This window comes from Numida meleagris, chromosome 8, assembly GCF_002078875.1.
Source record: "Numida meleagris isolate 19003 breed g44 Domestic line chromosome 8, NumMel1.0, whole genome shotgun sequence".
Taxonomy (NCBI): Eukaryota; Metazoa; Chordata; class Aves; order Galliformes; family Numididae; genus Numida; species Numida meleagris.
In genome coordinates, this window is record NC_034416.1 from 13,528,366 (window position 1) to 13,549,981 (window position 21,616).

Genomic DNA, 21,616 nt, shown 5'->3' on the forward strand with positions numbered 1-21,616 from the left:
AGCAGCAGAGGTAAGTACAGGTTTGGACAAAGTAAATCGTCTTTCATAACATGATATTCTGGTGGCACAGGTGAAAGCTGAACGTTTTTCACACACAGACAAAAAGATGAAATCTTTCTAAGGGCAAATGAGTGAGGTTAGTAATCTTGATCCATCCCTGACAGTATTTGTCAAAACGTATTACCAAAACCTACAGGAAAAGCTGCAGTCACACGTTCCATTGGTATTTATAACTTTTATTTGCAATACTTTAGGTCCAAGTTTCAAACTGCAATATTTTTACACTCAAGACACAGTCATGCACAATCCATATTTCAATTTTCTATTGCTTCAACCACAATTTAAAATAACTTAATATTGGAAACAAAACCCAAAATCTTAAAAAAAGAAAAAAAAAATGCTGAGGTCAGTAAGATGGATCCATGCCATCAGCACATTTACAAAGTAAATAACTTAGTTCTCTTTTTAAAAAGATCATAATTACTTCTTAATCCAAAGTTACAGAAGATTTTCACTACACATTTGTTTTTGCTTTTTATCTTTTTTTGTTTTTTTCTTTTTTTCTTTCTTTTTTTTTTTTTTTAACAGATAACATGTCCTAAAAAAGGAATGTACAGCAAAATGAGATACATTTCTGATAAACAATGAAAATGTAGGCTCCTCCTCTGTTTACTTTTGTCTGGATACCCTGAATAAAAAACCTAGCAGACACCAGTCTAGATCTAAACTGGTTGCTTCAGACTAAACTGGAGTTAAGAGTTGGTACATCCTCATCCAGTCAAAGAGTTGCAGAATTCTTTTGCAGATCTTCCTAAAATGTATGTCTGTATGCGTAGCATCTGCAGTGCAGACACAGCACCAGTGCACCAGAGCAGCTCCCAGTGTGAATTTGGGCTCCACCCAAGAAGGTGGTGTTCTTTTCACCAGGGGCTACTCAGTGCTTTGCTACTGGTTCCCATCTTGAGCAGCTCCCCTGCTACAGCAGATAGCAGCAGCTTATGAGTGTCACAGCTGAAGAGCTGAGAGGCTTTTTTCTTGTTGCTGTTCTACAGACTGATTTAGCAGCATAATTTAACACTAATATAAACAGTGTGACAAAAAGCAATTGCCTCTGTGCATCTTTAGCTCAAAGGTAAAAAATCTCAGCAGATATGGATGTAAGAGAATTGCATGCTTCAAATTTCCTATGTTGACTCACTTCTGACATGAATAGCTTTGGATGACGGAGCAAAAGAACAAGAGCAGCTCCCTACTACCCACCTTGGCCATGGGACACCTCTGGGGACCCACCTCAGTACCTAGGGCTTTATCAGTACTTGCTTATTAGAAGCAACAAGGTGCTGCCTTCAGTGGGAGTAGAAGCAGTACCTGTGTCTGTCCAGCGCAACAACAGACTGAGAGATCAAATGAAACACAGAATATTCAGCAGCAAAAGGATCTAACTTAAAAAACAACCACCTGCCACTATTTGCCCATGTGTTCAGTAGTGTTATGCTAGACTGTGACAACTGGGAGCCCTTGATGCAAGCATCAACTTGAGATGGCTAGCCACAGACTCTTGGTTATGCACAAAGTGCAGGATAACTCTGTCCAGACCAAGCTTAAAGATTTTAAATGTTGCTGTAAACAGGCGGTTCAAAGGGCAGAAAATGAGGATCTCAAGCACTTTATCTGAGCCAGTTACACAATCTTGGTTAGCAGTCACCGAGCACAGGAAGAGGCACATAAAGAGACAACACTCAGTCACAGAGATTAGAAAGAACAGGACTTGTGAAAGATCTTTTAAATTTCTCTCCTTGGGAAAGCATAGCTGTTTCAAGCCCCTGGAAGGAGTGGAGGACAGAAGAGAGGTGATACACAAACAGTACTCATGTTCTCAGTTTGTACACTTCCTTTCTTAGAGTACCGTGATTCAAACAACTGTGCGTGTGGCTGTTGGCTCTTCTGACCCACAGTCACACCTGCCAACTCCAGCCACTGCATCCAGCTGTGGGCCTTGCGGCTTTGATGCCATCTGACATGTAAGCTGGGCCAGGCAAACATTAGTGAGCCTCACAGAAACCAGGCATGATCCCCAAGCAGTTATGCATGTGGTGCCCCTCAATTAGAGCACAAGGCATCTGACACAGATATGCTGAAGCTTATGTGCGATCTGCTGGGAAGCTGGCCAGTGCAATTTTCCATATTATCAACTTTAACAAATTATATTGCTCCCTAGTTTTCTTAGATTCTAGCAGAACACACGTACTTGCTTGGAAGAATAGGTAAACAGTGAGAACAAAGTTTGCAGGCTCCTACATTCATGGCAGACCAAAGGGAATCTGCAAAGTGCATGTAAGCATCCCTCCTTCTTGTTCCTGTACTATTTTTTCTTTCTGAGATGACTTATCATCAAAGATGCATGCAACCATTGGTAGGCTCAGGAAAGTGATTGTTTATATACATCACACATGCCTAGGATTATGGCAGTCAATTCTAACACATGTATAAGCAAGAATTTTTGCAAGCTTCAGCCAGAAAAAGAAATTACCCTGTCAGCTCAAGGACAGACACAAGACCTCCCCCCACACCCCCTCCCCCCCCCCGAATTGTAGATTGCACCTGAAGAAATCTCGTTTTCCCTTGAAATAAAGGTAGTTCTTTGCCCATTTCCTGAAAAGTAGGGCTTTAAAATAAGGGGTATCTATCCACTCAGTTAAAAAAAAAAAACAAAACCTGAATGTTTGTATTTATGGGTTGTCATCAGCTTGCCCTGTCACTAAGTTACTGCATGTGTACTAACAATAGTCTACCAAGAAGGTTTGTGGACCACTGTCTTGATAACGTTTAGCAAGGCTAAGCTGGTGTTAGCATACGTGCGCTGGATGTCGAGCAAAGAACAACTGGCTCCTGTCTTTACTGGTGGGGACTAGCAGAGCTCTCTCTGAATCCTAGTCCAGTTGTGACCAAAGCCAGTGAGCAAACAACAAATGCATACGTGTACAAGCTCAGTGTGAGGAATGCTCTGTGGCCGTACCAATGACTATAGTGGAACCACAGATAAAAGGATACGGTGACATTTCCTACAACTAGCTGAGAGAAGTATGTACTTTCCTTCTTGTGGTGACTGGACCGTGCATTATTTTTGGTGGCAGGATATGGTGGGGGGAACTAACTGAAGACCTGCTGAGGTGCAGCCGCTGGCATCAGAGAAATCCAACACAAACAGCTAAAAAAAAAATACTTGAGCTCATTCCTGTGTAGTGTGAGTCAGCCAAACAGTATCCAAAGATGGAGGACTGACAGTTTTACAGAAGTGCAGGACAGAGAAGAAAGAATGCAACCCTGGCCCGAGTTTGTGAACAAACCCTGAGAGCACTGAGAGATCCACCCCTGTGCAGGCTTCTAGGAGTGCGTGTGGAATTCTTAATAGGTACTTTTTTTTTTTTCCTCTTTTTCTTTTTTGTTAAATAAATAATCTTTTCTGTGCTTCACATGCTTCCCTGACTTTACTGCTGTCATACTTCTGTCCTAGAACTCATTAATACCACAGCAAAGTAACGAGTCATTTTCACACATCTTCCTTGCAGGGATGGGAATCATAGTCAAGCTCTAGAGAGTTGGTTTTTTTCACCATTTAATGAATTTAAAAATAAAGACAATTAACCAGTCTTTTAGGACCTTGGAATGAAAGTGTTTGAAACGTACAACATTAACCTATGCATTTGGCAACAGAAACAGCCTATTTCTAGTGCTTTCAAAAATATATATAACTAATAGCTTAATCTGAAGATAGCAGTCCAAAAACACCCGCCATGATTCCAGAGATTTTATATTTGCCTTGTTTCTTCCTGGAAAGTTAACACCATTGTCAATCCTAACTTCCTACTTGAGCTTGTAAATAATGTACAAGACTTGCCCCTTTCAGGACAGACTTTTTATTACTAATACGCTTCTTCCACGTTTCCTATCAGAGTTGAGACATTATAAAAGCAGCTGCCGTCCTTCAGTATCTAATGACTGAGAATTTTGTGTCAGAGACTGGCTGAAGCACAGGGATGCTGGAGGTGCACTGCCCTGAATGTAAAGCAGTCCCAGCTGGGCAATTACAGTCATGCTGAAAAAAAGCCACTGGCAGAGATGATTTCTGTTGAATCCTGTCTGCCTCACAGGATTTTTTTTTTTTTTAGCAGAAAAGTCTCTGGATTTGCTAAAGCAAGGAAAGACAAATATAGCATTTAATAAAATAAAAAGTAAGGCCTCTTCTTATTAAAGCAGTTGTATTTAAAAAGCCAGTGCCAGCAGTATTCTGTATGCTGGAGCATACACTGATCAGAAAAAGAATAATGCTATCATTTTCCTGTTTTTATTTGTTATCTTTTGTGAAATTTAACTAAAAAGTAAAGTAGATATGCTGAAATATTTTTTGCTAAAGAAAATAGGAAAAAAGAGGAAGTAGTGTAATCTGTCAATGTACGTATCGTATGTCCAGCAAACATGTGCCATAAAAAAGTGCTTTCCTTTCAAAGAATGGCCATCTGTTCCTTTGTGGGTAGGAAAAAAAATAAATACTGGAAGGAGAAACTGCCACTAGTTTCTTCATTAGTTACATGGAATACAAATGTTTTATTCAGATTAATGCTTTACAAACTGGGGGCAGCTCTTCTCAAGTCTAAATCTCTTTTTTTTTTTTTTCCTCAGGGAAGCCCATCTCCCAGATAGACAGCTTGAGCTGACAGAGAAGAACATAGCCTTGCAAAAGAAACAAACATCTTTTCTTACTTGACATCTGAAAATCAAACCTGTTGTGCTCCCCAGGAAGGGGAGACCTTGCAGCCTTTCAGTACTTAAAGGGAGCTTATAAACAGGAGGGAGATTGACTTCATACATGGTCTGACAGTAACAGGACAAGGGTGAACAGTTTTAAACCTAAAATGGGAGATTTAGGTTAGATATTAGGAGGAAATTCTTACTCATAGTGGTGAGTCCCTGGCACTGCTGCCCAGAGAACTGTGGGTGCCCCATCCCTGGAGGTGCTCAAGGCCAGGCTGGATGGGGCCTGGGCAGCCTGAGCTGGGAGGGGGCAACCAGCCCCTGGCAGAGGGTTGGAACTGGATGGGCTTTAAGGTCCCTTCCAACCCAACCCATCCTATGATTCTGTGAACTTTAATGAGCATTGCCTCTGTCGGTTGCCTCAGCAAAGACACTGGGATGGACAGAGTGAGTAGGGGTGGGGTAGTTAGCAGTATTAATGACATTTTCAACACAAAGATGGTAACTAAATAAGAAGACAAAACTAGACAACCTAATGGCCTAATTCAAGAATAGCCCAAGCATCCTTCATTCGTACCAGCAAAACGTGAAGGTTTTTAGTACCTCAAAGGCTGCTTAGCCCTTTGTGGGAGCAGGCCTAAAACATGAAGAACTACAGCAAAAAGCTGTTTTACTCCTTTTTTTGCTCCTTGGATATAGGTGTTGATTCAGTTGCTGTTTTGATGGTCTTGATTAGTTGTACTACTAAAATACAGTAACAAATATTCCATACAAATGCTTTTTCTGAGTGAAGCCACACTCCTTTCTTTCAGAAAAAAAATAAATAAAACACAAATGGCATACTAAAACTACTCTGCTCTCCTACAAATCAGCAGACTAGTCAAGCACAATCCTCAGTCACATCCAGGGCTCCCCCAGCAACTCAGAACTGTATTCAGCAGTGCTTGCTGTATGGAGGAGAGCATACAGCAGGCTGGTTTTATGGCTCTGTATAGTTCTGCAATCGGCTCTGCACTTCTTGCTCACTGCAGAGCTCCAGGTTTAAATGCACTTTCTTCCAAAGCTGTCTGCTGGACTGGCTCAGGCAGAACCAAACCCTGGAAGCCATAACTCATTTGCATCAGTGTCACAGTTTCCATGGCAGAACTTGCATGCCTAAAGGACACTCACCAGCACAAAAGCCTGCAGAGTAGCCTGGCCGCTCTTCCTGCTGCTAAGAGGAGCACGAATGCTACTAACCTTTCCTGCGAGCTCCAAGAGGACCAGGAGAGCAGGCATCCTCAGAAGTGACAGCAGCACCCAGCTGTTCTCCCCTCTTCGACTCCTGCACAAACTGAAGAGGGCTACTCCCACCACTCTGCACATTTTGAAGCACAACTACAATTAACCTTGAGAGCAACTCACTGCCAGTTCAGAGCTGACACTGTGATCAGTGCAGCGCCAGGAAGAGGCAATTACCCGGTGATCACCTGCTGCTGCAAGCGCCTTCCTCCAGCCTGGGGTTGCAGATGCTGAAGCTGCTCTGTGCTCTGCAGAGGGGTCCCCGGGGCTCAGCACTGGGCAAGGCTGGGCCTGCTCTCACTTCACATTTCTCTTACAGCTTTGCATCAGACAAGCCCTTTCTGAGCAAACTGATCTTTCTGCTTTCTCATTTTAGTAAGACTCTCACCCATATTACAACTAGTTATACAAATGAAACTGTCAAGAACAGAAACACTATATATTCACAGCTGAGCCTGTATCTCAACAGGATGTTTTGACTGCTCCACTCCTGATTTGTTTTTGATTGGAAATGCAATTTCACTTTCTTCCTCATCTAGAAGTGTAATGACTAGGCAAATACCAGAGAGTGGGCTGTATTCAAACGGCAGTACAGTCTGGAGTTATAAATGAAGACCCTTCTCCAATTCCAAACCATACAAAAAACCCCAAAACATAAAAGGGACTTTGCATCTTTAAGAAACAATTGACAAAAGTGAATGTACAGCTTATTCACAGGGTGAGAAGGAAGGGAATCTTCCAACTGAATTTGCTTTACCTTGGAAATGGCTGAGGCAGCAAAGCAATTTCTGTCATTATCTCTGTCTTAAGCCCTGTTTCATCTTAAAAATAAATTAAGGAGCCAGAAAGCAGGAAGAAGACGTAAGTTTTTACTCCTTGAGGGACTGGAGAACAGTTGTTCTCCCCTCCTACCACCATGACTGCGACTGTTGGGCTGTCCATCCATCCATCCATCCATCCGTCTGTCCTGCAGCAGAAGAGTTGAGGTTCTATAGAGTTTTTTTCTCAGTCCTGCTCTGGAGTGAGCTGGCATGGGAGAATGCCAGCCCAAAGCACTAGCGGCTGCTGTTCTTAATCGCTTCCTTCGCTGCAATGATCAGAGGAGTCAAGCTGGAGAGAGGCTTGGCTAATTTTAAAAATGGATGCTGCCGAAAGGAAAGAAAGAAACAAACCATTACATTCCCTAAGTCAGTTACAGGCTCAAGCAGTATTCTTCTATTTACCAGGGATACACAGGACTGTGGGGACCTTCTAAGCAAGAGCAAGTTCGAGACCACCTGATAAGAATGAATTTGTACAAGTCTATGGGGCCTGATAAAATGTATCCTAGGGTCCCAAAGGACCTGGCTGATGTGGTTGCCAAGCTACTTTCCATCATATTCAAAAAGTCATGGCTGTCAGGTGAAGTTCCTGGTGACTAGAAAAAGGGAAGTATCACTTCCATTTTTAGGAAAGGTAGAAAGGAGGATCTGTGAAGCCACAGGCTGGTGAGTATCACCTTTTTGCCTAGGGAGATCATGCAACAGACCCTCCTTGAAGTATGTTAAGGCACATAAAAGATGAAGTGATCCCTGACAGCCACCAAAGCTTCACCAAGAGTAGACAGTGCCTGACCAATCTGGTGGCCTTCTATGATGGAGTGATGGCATCAGTAGACAAAGGAAGAGGAATTGATGTCATCTACCTGGATGTCTGTGAGGTCTTTGACACGGCTGCATAACATTCTTATTTCTGAATTAGAAAGATATGAATGTGAAGGCTGGAGTGTTCAGTGTACAGAAAATTGGTTGAACAGTCACAGGTTGTAATCAGTGGCTCCTGCATCCAGGTGGAGGCCAGTCACCAGTGGCATCCCTCAGGGGTCTGTCTTGGGACTGCTGCTCTTCAACATCTTTATCAAAGAGATAGACAGTGGGATCAAGTATACCCTAAGCAAGTTTGCTGATGACACCAAGCTGAGTGGTGCAGCTGATAACAGTAGGAAGGGATGTCTTCCAGAGAGCCTGGACAGGCTTGAAAGTGGGCCTGTGGAATGAGGTTCAACATGGCCATGAATGAATGAGGTTCAACAAGGCCAAGTGCAAGGTGCTGCACGTGGATCAGGGATTCCAGATACGTGTAAAGAGTGGGAGAATAAGTCATTGGGAACAGCCCTGTAGAGAAAGACTTCGGGGTTCTGGTGGATTACAAGCTTGATGTGAGCCAACAATGTGTGCTTGCAGCCCAGAAAGCCAACTGTGGCCACATTAAAAGAGAGGCGGCCAGCAGAGCAAGAGAGGTGACTGCTCCCATCTGCAGTACTATGCCCAGGTCTGGGGCCCCAAACACAACAAAGATGTGGAGTTGCTGGAGTGGGTCCAGAGGAGGGCCATGAAGATGATCAGAGGGCTGGAGCACCTCTTCTGTGAAGAAAGGTCGAGAGATCTGGGCTTGTTCAGTCTGGAGAAGTCTCCAAGGGAGACCTTATTGCAGCCTTCCAGTACTTAAAGGGAGCTTATAAACAGGAGGGAAATTGACTTCATGCATGGTCTGATAGTGATAGGACAAGCAGGAATGGAGTTAAACTAAAGAAGGGAAGATTTAGGTCAGATGTTAGGAGGAAATTCTATACTCAGAGTGGTGAGGCACTGGCAACACAGAGTTGGTGGATGCCCTGTCCCTGGAGATATTCAAGGTTAGGCTGGACAGGGCTCTGTGCACTCTGAGCTGTAGATGTCCCTGTTCACTACAGGGAGTTGGTCTCGATGACATTTAAAGGTCCTTTCCAACTCAAATGATTCTGTGATTAACTGATGAGAATGCCTTTATATATTGCACCCGCTTTACTTGCAGCCCCTTCCCATTTTACCTGCAAAAGTTCCTTGGCAGACCCTCGCCTGTCCACATCCATCTCCAGGCAACAGTTCAGAAAGTCACGAAACACAGCAGAGAGTCTCTCAGGGTTCTGCAGCTCTGGTGTCCCATTTGTAGCTATCAGATACAGTGCCTGGAAAAAACAAAAATGCAAGACTCCAGCTGTTTCCAAGAAGACCCAGGAACATTTTTTCAGAAGGAATACTAGATTGAAGCTCGTGTATTTGTCATTTTCATTTCTTAAACAGCATGGCCAGGTAGTGCTGTTGTTTGTTCTTTCAGTCTGCATCACAGTGTCTGGGTGCCAGACAGAGTGCAGCCTTGCCACTGTGAGAAGAACTAAAGGTCATGCTGTACATCAGTTCTAGCCTTAGCAAAGATGATGTATGTACATAGGTGCAAGATTAATTTCCTCAGATTCCTGTCTCCCATCAGAAATTAACTGTGTAGCATTTATCTGTTTTAGCTATCCATTATGAGTGTTTTCCTTAGTATACATTCTTCCCCATTGCAGTTTCATTTTAAGAGTTGGTATAAATTTGAAAACATTAAAATAAAAATTCATTACTTTATTGCAATATCTGTGTATTTTAGAAAGTTACTGGTAACAAAGAATTACAGCATTACAGTAACTAGTGACACTTTCTGAAAGGATGAGGTAACCAATCTACACTGACCTGTATTTGAAAATACTTCTGCCTGTAGATGTAGTTGAAACTCTTTTCATAAAGATTCATCAGCTGGAGAAATTTGCCACTGAAAAATCCTTGTCAGAGAGCTAACAGAGATTTCACAAACTGCCTGAGAAATTGTGCATCATTAGCACAAAACCAACAGATTTCTGAACTGGCTCCATGTTACTGGTCTGTTAGGGTTCTCCCACGTTGCTGCTATCCCCCAGTGACATTTTTACAAGCTGTCCTTGCTGGAACCAGTCCAAGCTGATGTAACTGGGATTTTGTCTCTAAACATGGGACAGCTTAAGAAGACAGTGGTGTCCGATTCTATTTGTACCTTACCCTGAGAGGATTTTCATTAAGGTAAGGAGGTTCTCCTTCCACCATTTCTATTGCCATGATCCCAAGTGACCAGATGTCAACTTTGGGGCCGTACGCTTTTCTTGTCACCACTTCCGGTGCCATCCAGTAAGGAGTCCCGACCATTGTGCTCCTTTTACTCTGCTCGGGGGTGATCTGAGCACAGAAGCCAAAATCAGCTGAGGACAAAAACAAGTATTGTTAAAGCCATCTAAAATTATGAAACCAAGAAAAGAGATCAGCACTTTATGCCTAAGAATGTCTTGTCAAATCTAGCTGGAAAAGCGGTCATGGCTGTTTACTCTGCAGTGACATTTTTGCACTCAAGACATTAGATGATAAATTCTGGTCTCTGGAAGGGGCATGCACAAATAAAGGCCAGATATTACACCTTCCTCCTTCCCATGTTTCTCTGTGTGTTGGAACTGTACTCCTAGCTTGCAGCAGTGCTCAGTACACTATCACAGGCACTCCTCTGGGTAACTGGCAGTCAGTCAGATGCAGCCCTGCACCCCATCCTGGGAAAGCTGTGCTTGGCCAAGAATACCTACTCAATTTGACAGATCCATCCATTCCGAGAAGAATATTGTCGCTTTTTATGTCTCTGTGAATCACTTGGTTTGAATGAAGGAAATCCAGCGCTTGCAGGCACTGACAGATAAAAAAAACACAAGGGTAAAAATTAATGACCTGATTTCATCACACAAGAAAGGAAATGGCTATAAAAGATATAATTTCTAGATGAATTGAGAGTAATGGCAGAATATTGTGTTGTCAGGAGGAATAGCTTGCTGCTTCCACACTACTAGAATAATAACTTCCTAAATAAAGGCACATTAACTTTGGAAAAAGAAATGTCAGTAATTGTTACGGACTGTCCCCTGAAAGCACAGACCGAGTGACTGCTGTTAAAATGAATGTGCCGTTCTCATCTATGTGACAAACTATTATTTGCCAAAAAGAAAAACTCATTTTCTTCAGGATGAAGTGGATCACTTTTGGGTGGAAAGCTGCATGACAAAGATTTTACTCTTACATCCTACAGCAGATTTGGAATTAACATGTTAGTCATCTTTCAGTAGCAAATACCATTTTGGGTGGAATGCTATCCTTTTAAGCTGAGGACCGTGATAAATGAGTCTCTATTTTTCTTTATTATTTTAAAATTTTGCTACCAGCATGTCTGCTTTTACAGGCAGGGAATGCAGTATGGACATGCTCCAGACAAATGTTGGAAGAGGCAGAGCTGAGAACAGTAAAACTTAGAGAGAAAGAGAGAACAGTGGAATTCCAGAGCACACTGCAGTGATACTGGCAGGCAGTTCACTACACATGCTTTTCCTTTCCCATATTAAAAAAGCAACATGGAAACAAAGATCTGGTCATGAAATCACTCATGTTCTTTGCACCTACTTAGAAGCACCATTCTGTCCCAGCAATCCGAAGTGCAGACGGGATCCCTTACCTCCCTACAGACAGCTGCTATCTGTCCTTCATCCATACATGTCTCTGTAACAACATCAGTTAGAGAGCCTCCAGCCAAGTATTCCATAACCACCCAGAGCTCATCACCTACTAGGTAGCTGAAACAAGACAACAACAGCACTGAGATGAATGCGTGTAACTAAATTGTCTTAGGAAAATTACTACAGTTACTTTTCTTTCCTGTTCATTTTTAAAAGAATAAAATGAATGGACGTTCCTTCTAGGCCACAGAGCACTAGAAAATCCTAAAATATAGTGCTAAAAATTTGTGCAGTCCAAATGAGAATGGCAAATAAATAAAAAAATCTAAAGGCTTAGATGGCAAGGAAGTGAAAAACGTAGTTCAGTCAAGGCAAAGATAAACGTTGAACCAGAATATATCAGGTCACCTGGTTCATCGCCGTAAAACACAGGAAAATTAACTCCAGGAATAAGACAACACAGCTTTCATAGTTAACCACGGCAGGGAGGTGTGTACCACAGAGGACAGGAAATGGTCAACAGTTTGGAAAACCTTACATAAATACATTTGGAAATAAGGAAAACAGTTTAAAAACTGGCAAATTACGTGTGTCTGGAAACAAGAATTCAGTCTTTCTGGCATCCACACCAATGGAAAACAGCCGGAAAAGTGAAAGAGAAGTAATTTCTATGGTGATATATCTGCATAATATGCACAAAATATGACCAACTTAAAAACAGAGAGGTATGGAGCTACAGGCAGTTGTTTCAGTAAGATAGGGCTGATCAAGGTCTTTGAAAATATTCTCAGGGCCACATATTCTGCCTAAATAAGCACTTTTCTGCTGTACAGGTGACAGAACACTGCCCAGAGAAGTCATGGATTCTGCTTGGAGATCTTCAGAAGGTTCTGGTTATGGGCCTGGGCACCCTGCTCTGGTGGCCCTGCTGGGGCAGGGGTAGGACCAGCAAAACCCAGGGCTCCCCGCCAACCTCAACTAGTTTGGGCTTCTGTGGCATGCCAGGGATTGACACAGATAAGACCAATCTCCTTCCATGCGTTTATTTGCACGTATACACACATATATATATGCATATTTATAGATAAGTAATAAAGAGGTCAGTTTTCTGTCAATGACCAAAGGCTTTTCTTAATCTTTGACTTGCAGTATGTAAATGAACATTTATGTGAGAATACCAGAATCACTTACCTGTCTAAATAGTTAACAATATTGGGGTTCTTATTTTCCCTCATGACCAGGATTTCATTAATAATTAGTTCCTTTTTGGGCTGTTGTTGGAGATTCATTTGCTTTATGGCCACCTAAAATGACAGTAAAAACAATGCATTAGCTCTCAGAGTCTGTTGCACAAGATCAGAAGGAACGTGGAGCGCGTGTTCTTGGAATGATGTATGGGAGCTGCAACAAAGGGTCTTGTTACTAGGCACTAGAAGTCAGTAACTTAGAGCACCCTATTTCTGTGCTTGCTTGGGTGACAGTTTCAGGACACACAGTCATACATATCTTGCCTTACAAAACCTGTAAAAACTGCCTTTAAACTATCAACCACAACTCTCTAACACTCTCTAGACCTACGCTCTTCTAAGATGGCCTTATTTTATTACCACCGATACTATTCATGCATGTTCTGCAAGCAGCAAATGATTTTATTACTACGAAAATATGTAAAAACAGTTGGAAATTCTTCAACAATGTGATTTTTAATGATCATGTCATCAAGTGCTATCACTCACGGCTTGAGATCATTAACACACACACACTAATTCTGGCACTTCCTAACTTTTTGGATTTTGATTTTGCAACTCTAAACAACAGTTTAAGATTGTAATAATCACCTAGCTTTAAAATAAGAAAAAAAATCCATTCTGTGGTATTTTATGGGCACATCCAGGGTTACGAGTACAGCCTATGGCTTCCAGACCACTTACAGACCTCTAGGAGTGGTTACAAAGCTTCCTCCTCTACAGAGCACCACTGGAGATGGATAGCGTCAGTGGAATCCCACACTACCACAGATCAGGTGTGTTTGCTGACAGCCCCAAACAGCCTCTCCAAGACACCAACTTCTTCTCTGAACCCTTGTACCTACTCACCTCAGGCCAGCTCCTCAGCCCAGCCCCATCTTCTTGCAGGCAGCTCGTCTTGTCCTGCTCTCCTCGCTCAGCCCTGCCCCCAGGCTCAGGCCTTCCCTCCCAGCCCAGCCAGGCCAAGGCCTCCAGAAGGCAGCACCTTCCCCTGGGCTCAGCAGAGCCCTCTGGCCCACACCACACCTGAGAGGGAGACGTGGCCCCGTGGCTGCTCCAGGTCTGCCTCCTGTTCCCTCCACAGCCAGTTTGGCCAGCCTCCCCGCTCCAGTGCTGCTCTTGACACGGTATGAGAATGATGACCCCCCCCTCCCCGCTCTCATTTCTGATGTCTGACAGATTTTCCAGCAGGATTTGCATATCATTTTCAAAAATTCTAGCACAGAAAAGGAAATGAATGTTAAGATGCCATTTTAATCCAGCCACTACCCAGATCTGTCAAAGTTAACACTGCTTTTCTTCAAGATTTGTTTCTCAACCCCTGGGCCCCCAACTTCCCCACAACCAGTCCTTGCCTGGGCGAGGCTGAGCTCACCACGTAGCATCAGGGGCTGTCACTGACATCACACTCAAACACAACTGTGTCATTCAACAGAGATCTTTGCCCTTGGCACAAGTTTTGTCATTTTTCAGTGAATGTCAGCCAGATTATGAATGACCAAAACAGAACCGCATTCTAAATACCATTCCTCCTTAATTAGTTCTTGTCTTATACTTTGAAGATTAAACACACTATATAAAAAATGTGAAACAGTATTACTGTCTGAATCAGTGCTTAAGATAAATTGGGAATGAATGACAGCAGTGCCCATCAGCTAGGTGCTGCATGCATGTAGTGGCGATGCAGTGTGCCCTCCTCTGAAGGACAGCGCTTCCCTCTTTGCATTCTTTCTGGCAGTTCTTAGTAAGGACAAATTCTGCCCAAAACCAAGCAGTGCAACACAGCTATTTATTCCTCATAGCAACAGGGGAAACTGCAGCCACCACTTGGGCTCCCCAAGGCACGCAGTCACAGATCTTTGGGTTTTACAGTTGGCGTTGCTAACTGACTTATGGCCAGCCCCAGAGGCAGTTTTTACTACAGAGTTAAATTATACTCAGAACATTCTTGTTAAGGGCACCACGTTATCCACATTTGGGAACAAAGAAATTCAGGAAATTCTAACCTAATACGTTTACAGGGGCAATAAAACCAGCATTTTTAAATCAGGCCTGAAAGCTTGTTGAGATTTCTTTACAGGCGTCTCTAAAATCCCATTCAGGGATGACAGACATAGCACAGTACTGGGATGGGACCAACAACACTGTGGAGAGCACCGACCTGTTCTGAAGACAAAAGAAAACACGTCTCTTAGAACTGGCCTTAGATGCTAAGGGCGAAGCATCAGCCCAGGCACAGAGAGTGCCCAGGGGAACCAGGACAACCCCTGCCCAGGAACTCACGGGCACCTCTTCAGGTGCTGATCAGCACCTTTGTGCAATGGTTGCAGGAGAGCAGACAGCCCAGTAAGCATTCAGTTACAGAGGCAGAGAACCACACTGCTGTTAAAGGGCTTTCTCTGAGAAGCTGAGGACAGCAGCTGATGCGTTTTGCAAGCTGACACCAGTCCGTGCTGAGGAGGAACAGCCTGTGTGCTACAGAGCTCCAGGCACCCTGAGAACCCATCCCCAGCTCCCGCCAGACCGGAAAGCACTAAGTACTGCACAATCAGCTGGGGCTTACCTCTTGTCCTGTAGCGATGTCTATTGCTGTATAAACAGTTCCTGATGCCCTAGAAACAAAACAGAAACCAAAGAATGAGAAGTGTGTTTGTGCCTTTAAGTGAGAGCAAGCTCTAACAGGATATCTCTGCTGCCTGCAGTGGTCCTACCCCGTCCTTGCTCGCTCAGCCCTGCAGCAGCACACAGCACAGCCCCCAGCTGCCCTCTGCCACACAGGAAATCCGAGATCAACATCCAAAGTGATGAGGAAGAGCAGGTGCCCATCTCCGGTACACTTCCTGAATTATTTTAGTTCAAAACGTAAGGAGGGAGTTGTTTCTACATTTTTATTCTTTTTCTTGCCCCCACAAAACCCTGGAAAATATTCCCCGGTTTTGCTTTGTTGTTATTTTTTTTTTGTTTGGTTTATTTTTTTGCCCCATAAAATTTAACAGGAAATCTAGCTACGTCTTCTTACACCTCTTATTTATCTGCAAAATTCAGGCAACACCACCCAGTCATTTCGGGAACCAAATGCAGAAGCCAGCGCTCTGAAGAAAGGATGCGGAGACAGCTTTCTTAGCATGCAAGGAACTGTTCTGCAGCCCTCCTGACACATCACAGCTGGAGCAGCTCAAGGCATACGATGTCCCAAATAAGAACTGAGAGTGACCCAAAAACAGAGGAACCTAAGGCAGCTTCTCTTTGTCAAAAGCCATTCAGCAGCTGCTCTGCTAGGTGCTCCAGACACGAAGGCCTCTTCACGGTGTCTGTGTTGTGCTCCCGTGGCAGATGTAGGTGGTGGTATGGAGCCACCAGAAATAGGTGACCTGCAGAGCAGGCAGCACAGCGCGTTGCCCGCCATCTGCCTCTCATTAAGAGCTTCTTGCCCTGCTGTGCTGCGAAGGGCCACGATCAGAGGAAATCCCTTTGAGTTTATAAGGCACTGTGGGCTTGTAAACCCCACTGGGGCCTGCTTTGGGGCTAAGACACGGGTGTGCGCTGCCATCATTTAAGAAACCCATGGCTGCACAGACAGCAAGGCAGCGGGGAGCCCGGACAGGGATGTGAGAAGCAGCAATGTGTGTCCTGCAGGTATCCCAGTGGCTGAAAACACAAAATCAGTTCTCTTGTTTTTGCCCGATCCCCCGGTTTGTTTCCGTTTATCTCTGCCTGAAATATTTCTGAAAACCTTACTTCAACCAGCAGCACCGCACACCAGTGCTGGGAACAATGTTATCATTTGGCACGCTATGTATTCTTTTAATATAAATGCAAATGCGTTTTTCTATGACTAATTGTTGAGATTAATCCAATTTGTTTTCACAAAAAGCCAACACCGGTTATTTAGATTTTCTAACACTGTGCTGCACCTCCTGAGTACAGCCCTGCCAGGATTTATTTAAAAACAGTTATTTAAATGAGGATGCATTTTGGTATGCTCCAGACCATCTGTGAAGAGCTTAAATAAAGGTGAGGAATTTAAGTAAGGCTGTGAATTAATTGCGAAGGCTCCGTGACTCTGCATATTAGGGACCTTTACTTCTAAGCAGCTATAATTTCTGATCTGTATCTAACTGTTAAACTCTGCTGTAGTATCTTGGTTTTAATGCACTCAGGAAAGTACCAGGACCTACCATGAGATCTGCTTCACTAAGATGCAGTGAAATACAAGTTAAAGCCAACAAACCAACCAACCACCAGAAACCAGACTGCTCGTGGCTCCATCCTGCTCTGTCTTTCTTAGCAAGTGCTAAGCACAGCTGGAGCAAATGCAGCCCCTTTGTCAAGCACCAGTTAGCTAAGTTGCTCTGGTGTCAGCAGCATCTTCAGTCCTAAACTGGACACAAATTACAAACCAGAGATTCAGCACTGGATCAGACCTGTGCTTCAGCTGGCTGCTGTTCACTGACACGTGGCCGCAAAACCATCACACTGTTCGTTAGCTTTCCGAGGTACAGAGCCATGAGGCGCTACAGGCTGCTCAATTCACTTCTCCTGCTGGAAGAAGCTGCTAACTGCACCTCACTTAGCAGCCTTCCACCCGCTCACTGGCTGCTACTGAAAAGCTGCTCACTTCCCCACAGTGTAACACTGAGGGCCTCAATGCCATCCCTCCTCCTTTATGGACTGGGGGACGAAGTAATCTGAAGTGTATTACTGAGTGCACTCATTCAAAAAAAAAAATTATCGTAATTCAGGCTGTAAATGCTAGAACAAGTCTTAAACAACACAAACAGCTTTGTGTGCAGCTGGAGTCCAAAAACAGGTGTCAAAACAGTCTCGCATTCATGTGTTCATTGCAATAGCAATGCAGGTCTGTAAGACACCCCGCACAGGTCTAGCTATCCCCCACGACAGCTGTTTCCAGCTAACTCAATCCGCAGCACACCAGCCCCTCTGTAAGAAGGGTATGCAACCTTCTGGCTGCACAACATGCCAGAGGAAACCTATTTCGATGTCCTTTCAGGGCCACTTGTCTTCCCACCAGTTGCAGCTTTGTACAACCTCACTCCGAGAAGTTTCAAAACAAAAGACAGTGAGTGAGGATGATGGTCACTGTGTGACTGACAAGAATCTGTTCACACGTGTTTATTCTGAATCTCACTTCTTCAGCTGACACTCATCTTTGGGAGACTAGCACGGCTCTGAGTGTCCACTGACATTGTACAAATGACAGTAAGAACCAAGGCTGCAAGTAGAAAGTGATCCTGAGTCTCAGAAAGGGCTTTATACAGTGAATGGGGAAGAAACATTTCCCCACAAGTGCCCTATCAAATCAGATTTATCTACTGGAAAACCTGCCAGAAGAAGAACATGAGCATGCCTGGCTTTCTTCAGCATGTATCAGCTGTAGGTCAGCAACATGCTACCCTGAGTTCAAACCTCACTGTTAAGGCAGAAAGATATCTCCTGCTGTCAGCAAGCAGCATCCTGCCATGCACAGACAGCAGCACGCTCCTGGTCTTACAGAAATGGCATCAGCCCTCCTGGAATTACAACACAGCCAAGGAGGAAAACCTAGACCAAGCAGGGAGTCTGCCAATATTTAAAATGTGTCTCAGATATCTAACTTTGATGTCATCTCTCTTGTTCTTGCCTCCTCGCATAGGCAGCATTTCAGATCAGTCCTATTTAGAATAAGTGAAGTGAGGTTTCCACAGAGAACAGCTGAGCAGACCATTTCTGATAGACTCCCAAATCCTGCAGGATCTCAGCAGTGTGCCATCAGGCAGGTGATGAGTTTCCTCGTTAAGCACGCTGCACATCTACGCTGCCCTTATTACTGATTTTTTTTTTGTTTTGTTTCAATTTCTAAACTACGTGGCTATAATTTCCATCACCAGAGCATTTTTATTGGTAATATATTTGAAAATGTTATTGAGAGCTTTTATTTACATGACAAGCATCATTTGGTCAGTTGCTCCTTTAGACAAGGAAGCAGAATCTTTTTCTTCTTTCCTTAGTGTGGCTTTGTTATTTTGAAACATATAAGAACGATTTCTTCTAAGGTAAGTGCTGCACACTTGAGGGACAGTAGATCTTCCTGGTCCCATCCCTTGCTGCAGATGTGGCACAGCCAGCAGCAAGGGGCCTCTGACAATTCCTTCTGGCCACAGTTAAAATACTGGTAAGAAGCAAGAGGACAAAGAATCCAAACCCAGCGTCTGAGTGTGCTGGAGCTTGCCCAGGTTCCCACTTGGCATTAGAGCAGCAAAGCACCCAGCCCATGTCTATGTGTAAGTTACCACAACTGCACTTACCCTTGGCCAATTTTTTCAAATCGAGTGTACTTCTTCTTAGGGTCTCCCACACTCACAATGCTCCCTGAAAGAAAGAAGATAAAAGACGTTCACTTGAAAAAGGAGACACTGCCTTCGGACAGATCAGAAATGCAGCCACACTGCCCGGGGCTGCCAGCTGCATGTGGGCTGCTGCGTAACGACCACACAGCGGGCAGCAGCGCAGCACAGGCGGCCCTGGCAGAGCCTGGCTTCCTACAGCCCTTTGGAGATCGCTCTGCGCAACAGGGAACTGACAGCACAGAAGAACGTTGATATGAAATGGAAAACAGAAATGAGCACGTATCAGTGCAAGTGCTTCTCTGTTTACAAACACTGATGAGATCTGGAGTAACAGAGCCTTCTTTCCTTATAAATAAATATTCTGTGATTCTACAGAAGGTTTGATACTTTCAAAGATTAAATGCCCTTTGGGTTCTGGAACCAATTTTTACGAACAGATGTCAATGTCAGAACAGGAAGACTACAGTACAGTGTTTCCAGATAGAAATCTGCTCAACTTTTCAGTCATTTGCCAAAATTTTGGTTTCACCCTTTTAAAAAAGAACATCTTGGAACATCTCGTAATGCAATCTTTTAGAAACTATGACCCTCATTACTGATTACTGGGTTAAGTTACAAAGGAGACCTTGCTTGTGCCATTCTAACAGCTGCACTGCTTGCCTTCACCCTGACCCAGGCCAGCAACAAGCATCTGGCCTGACTCTCGGCAGTGCACAAATGCTGATCTTCACCATTAGGAGAACCATGCAGTGTAAGAAGACCAGCAGTACACCTCAGGAGGTGGCATTACAAGGGCAGCTGCACCAGCGAGATGCCGTGGTTCCAACAGTGCAGGAGCAGGGCAGGTGGGCTGCTGCCAATTCCTGGCTGCAGGAAGGCAGGGCCAGCCCCGGGCATGGGGCAGCTGAGCTCCAGAAGCAATGTGAAGCACGTGTGCCACTGAAGCTACATTGACAGCACGCACAGCTTGCTGGTTTCCTGCCCACTCAGAGATGTAGGCAGTCTGAATGGGAAGGAGAGAATGCAGTAATTAGGATGCTGTGTTTGTATCAAGTGAAAGAGCCAAAATCTGATAAATTCAAACAAATCCGAAGGAGTAATTCAAAAACAGTATTGTTTTTTCTGGTCCAGTAGTTGCCAAAAATACAAGTGGCAACACCTAAGCTGATGACTAAATGTCAATTCAAATGACTTCTGAGGATTTATCTTGGAATGTACATCACTGAAATACACTGAGAAGATCAGCTCAGGAGGAAACGTTCCCAGCACTTCGCAGCGTGCTTTGTTTGACTGATCTGGCCATATTCCTGCATCACAAATACAAACGCATACTTTGTTATTCACCTCTGCGTCCACAGCAATATGAGAATGTCTCAACACCTCCATACGGAGTAGCAGCCATCCCTCTCCCCTCTCTGGCCAACTGCTCTGCCTGCAGGGAGCCTGTTGCCAGCGCACCAAGGAGACGCGGCACCAGCACCACCTGGGGCACTTCCCTGCTTGAACAGTTCTGCTGGCCATGGCAAGATCACCAACAGGAGCTGCAGGGAAGGGGTTTCCTTTGCAGCGTGGTTCTCACCCCAGCTTGCCCAGCACTGCAGCGATGGTGGCAGCGCTGCTGCTGACAGGAGGGCAGCACTAGCTGGCAGAGGTTGCTCAAGTTGCCCAAAGTGGCCCTGCCCTGTTGTCCTCGCCCACAGGAGGTACTGCAACTGTACTGCCTTGAGTCTGAGCCAAGGACGTAGCGCTTTCAGGACCTGGTTAGCTTTCCTATTCTCCTCCATTCAGTGGATGAGAAGTAGCTGGCAAATGAGACGCACGTGCTGCAGCTGTTGCTCATTGGCAGGACTCTGACAGAACGATGCTGCCTGGCTCTGGGGGAGCTGTGGTTTGCCCTAAGTCAAGAAGTGGCACAATGACACTCACTGCAAGAGGCACTGCTTTCCTCCCGACTGCCTGTGCACTTCCACTTCAATGGCACTCAAATGTACTTCAAAATGAGAAGCAAAATATAAGCAGCACCAAGGCCATGCAAGAGAAAACAATCCTTTTTTCTTTATCATCAGCACAGCGTAACCTGCGCCCTTTGGATGGAATTGCATCGCTACTTCGATCCCAGTGACACTGGCCTCAGTGCCAGGTTCCCTCCTGTAGCCAACGCGCTCCTCAGAGCAGAGCGCTCACAGACACGAGTGCTGCAGCAGAGGCAGGGATGCGCTGCTGCCCCTGCACACGACCTCCTGCTTCTCACCTCCGACAACCACCGCGCCATCCGCTCTGATGGGTACCAGCAGCTGACCGGGCTGTGCCATCCTTCCCAAGGGGCAACCACGCAGCGAGAGCTCGCCCGGTGCCACCTGCCCGGTCTGCACCACAGCCAGCGTGGGACTCACCAAAATGTGCGGTAGAAGGTGAAGCTTTCAGTCTGCTGCACAAAAATGGGCCCTCTCAATGCACTCTCTCTTCAACCAAAAGGAATATGACCAGGGGACTCTGGGACTCCCTTTCTCTTACCAAAGGCAGGTAACAGGAAAAACACTGTGTTGTCAGTGTCTGGCGAGGTGCTATTCTCAGCTAGTGAGCAGAACTGCTCCTCTATCGGGACAGAGAGCAGAAGTTCATGGAAGTTTGTG

The 21,616-nt window shown here is 44.7% G+C and overlaps 1 protein-coding gene across 3 annotated transcripts in view; it reads right to left on the reverse strand.

The window, feature by feature from the left end:
* Positions 219-21,616, reverse strand: part of PAK3 (p21 (RAC1) activated kinase 3) — a 110,244-nt gene continuing 88,846 nt past the window's right edge. For all 3 annotated transcript variants that reach the window (XM_021406417.1, XM_021406416.1, XM_021406415.1), the window contains exons 8-15: positions 18,942-19,005; positions 15,200-15,248; positions 12,581-12,693; positions 11,389-11,506; positions 10,475-10,574; positions 9,906-10,102; positions 8,882-9,019; positions 219-7,178 (exon numbers count right to left, since the gene is read on the reverse strand). In XM_021406417.1, coding sequence (XP_021262092.1) covers positions 7,089-7,178; positions 8,882-9,019; positions 9,906-10,102; positions 10,475-10,574; positions 11,389-11,506; positions 12,581-12,693; positions 15,200-15,248; positions 18,942-19,005 — 869 coding nt within the window. In that variant the 3' untranslated portion in view covers positions 219-7,088. The remainder of the gene's footprint in view (positions 7,179-8,881; positions 9,020-9,905; positions 10,103-10,474; positions 10,575-11,388; positions 11,507-12,580; positions 12,694-15,199; positions 15,249-18,941; positions 19,006-21,616) is intronic.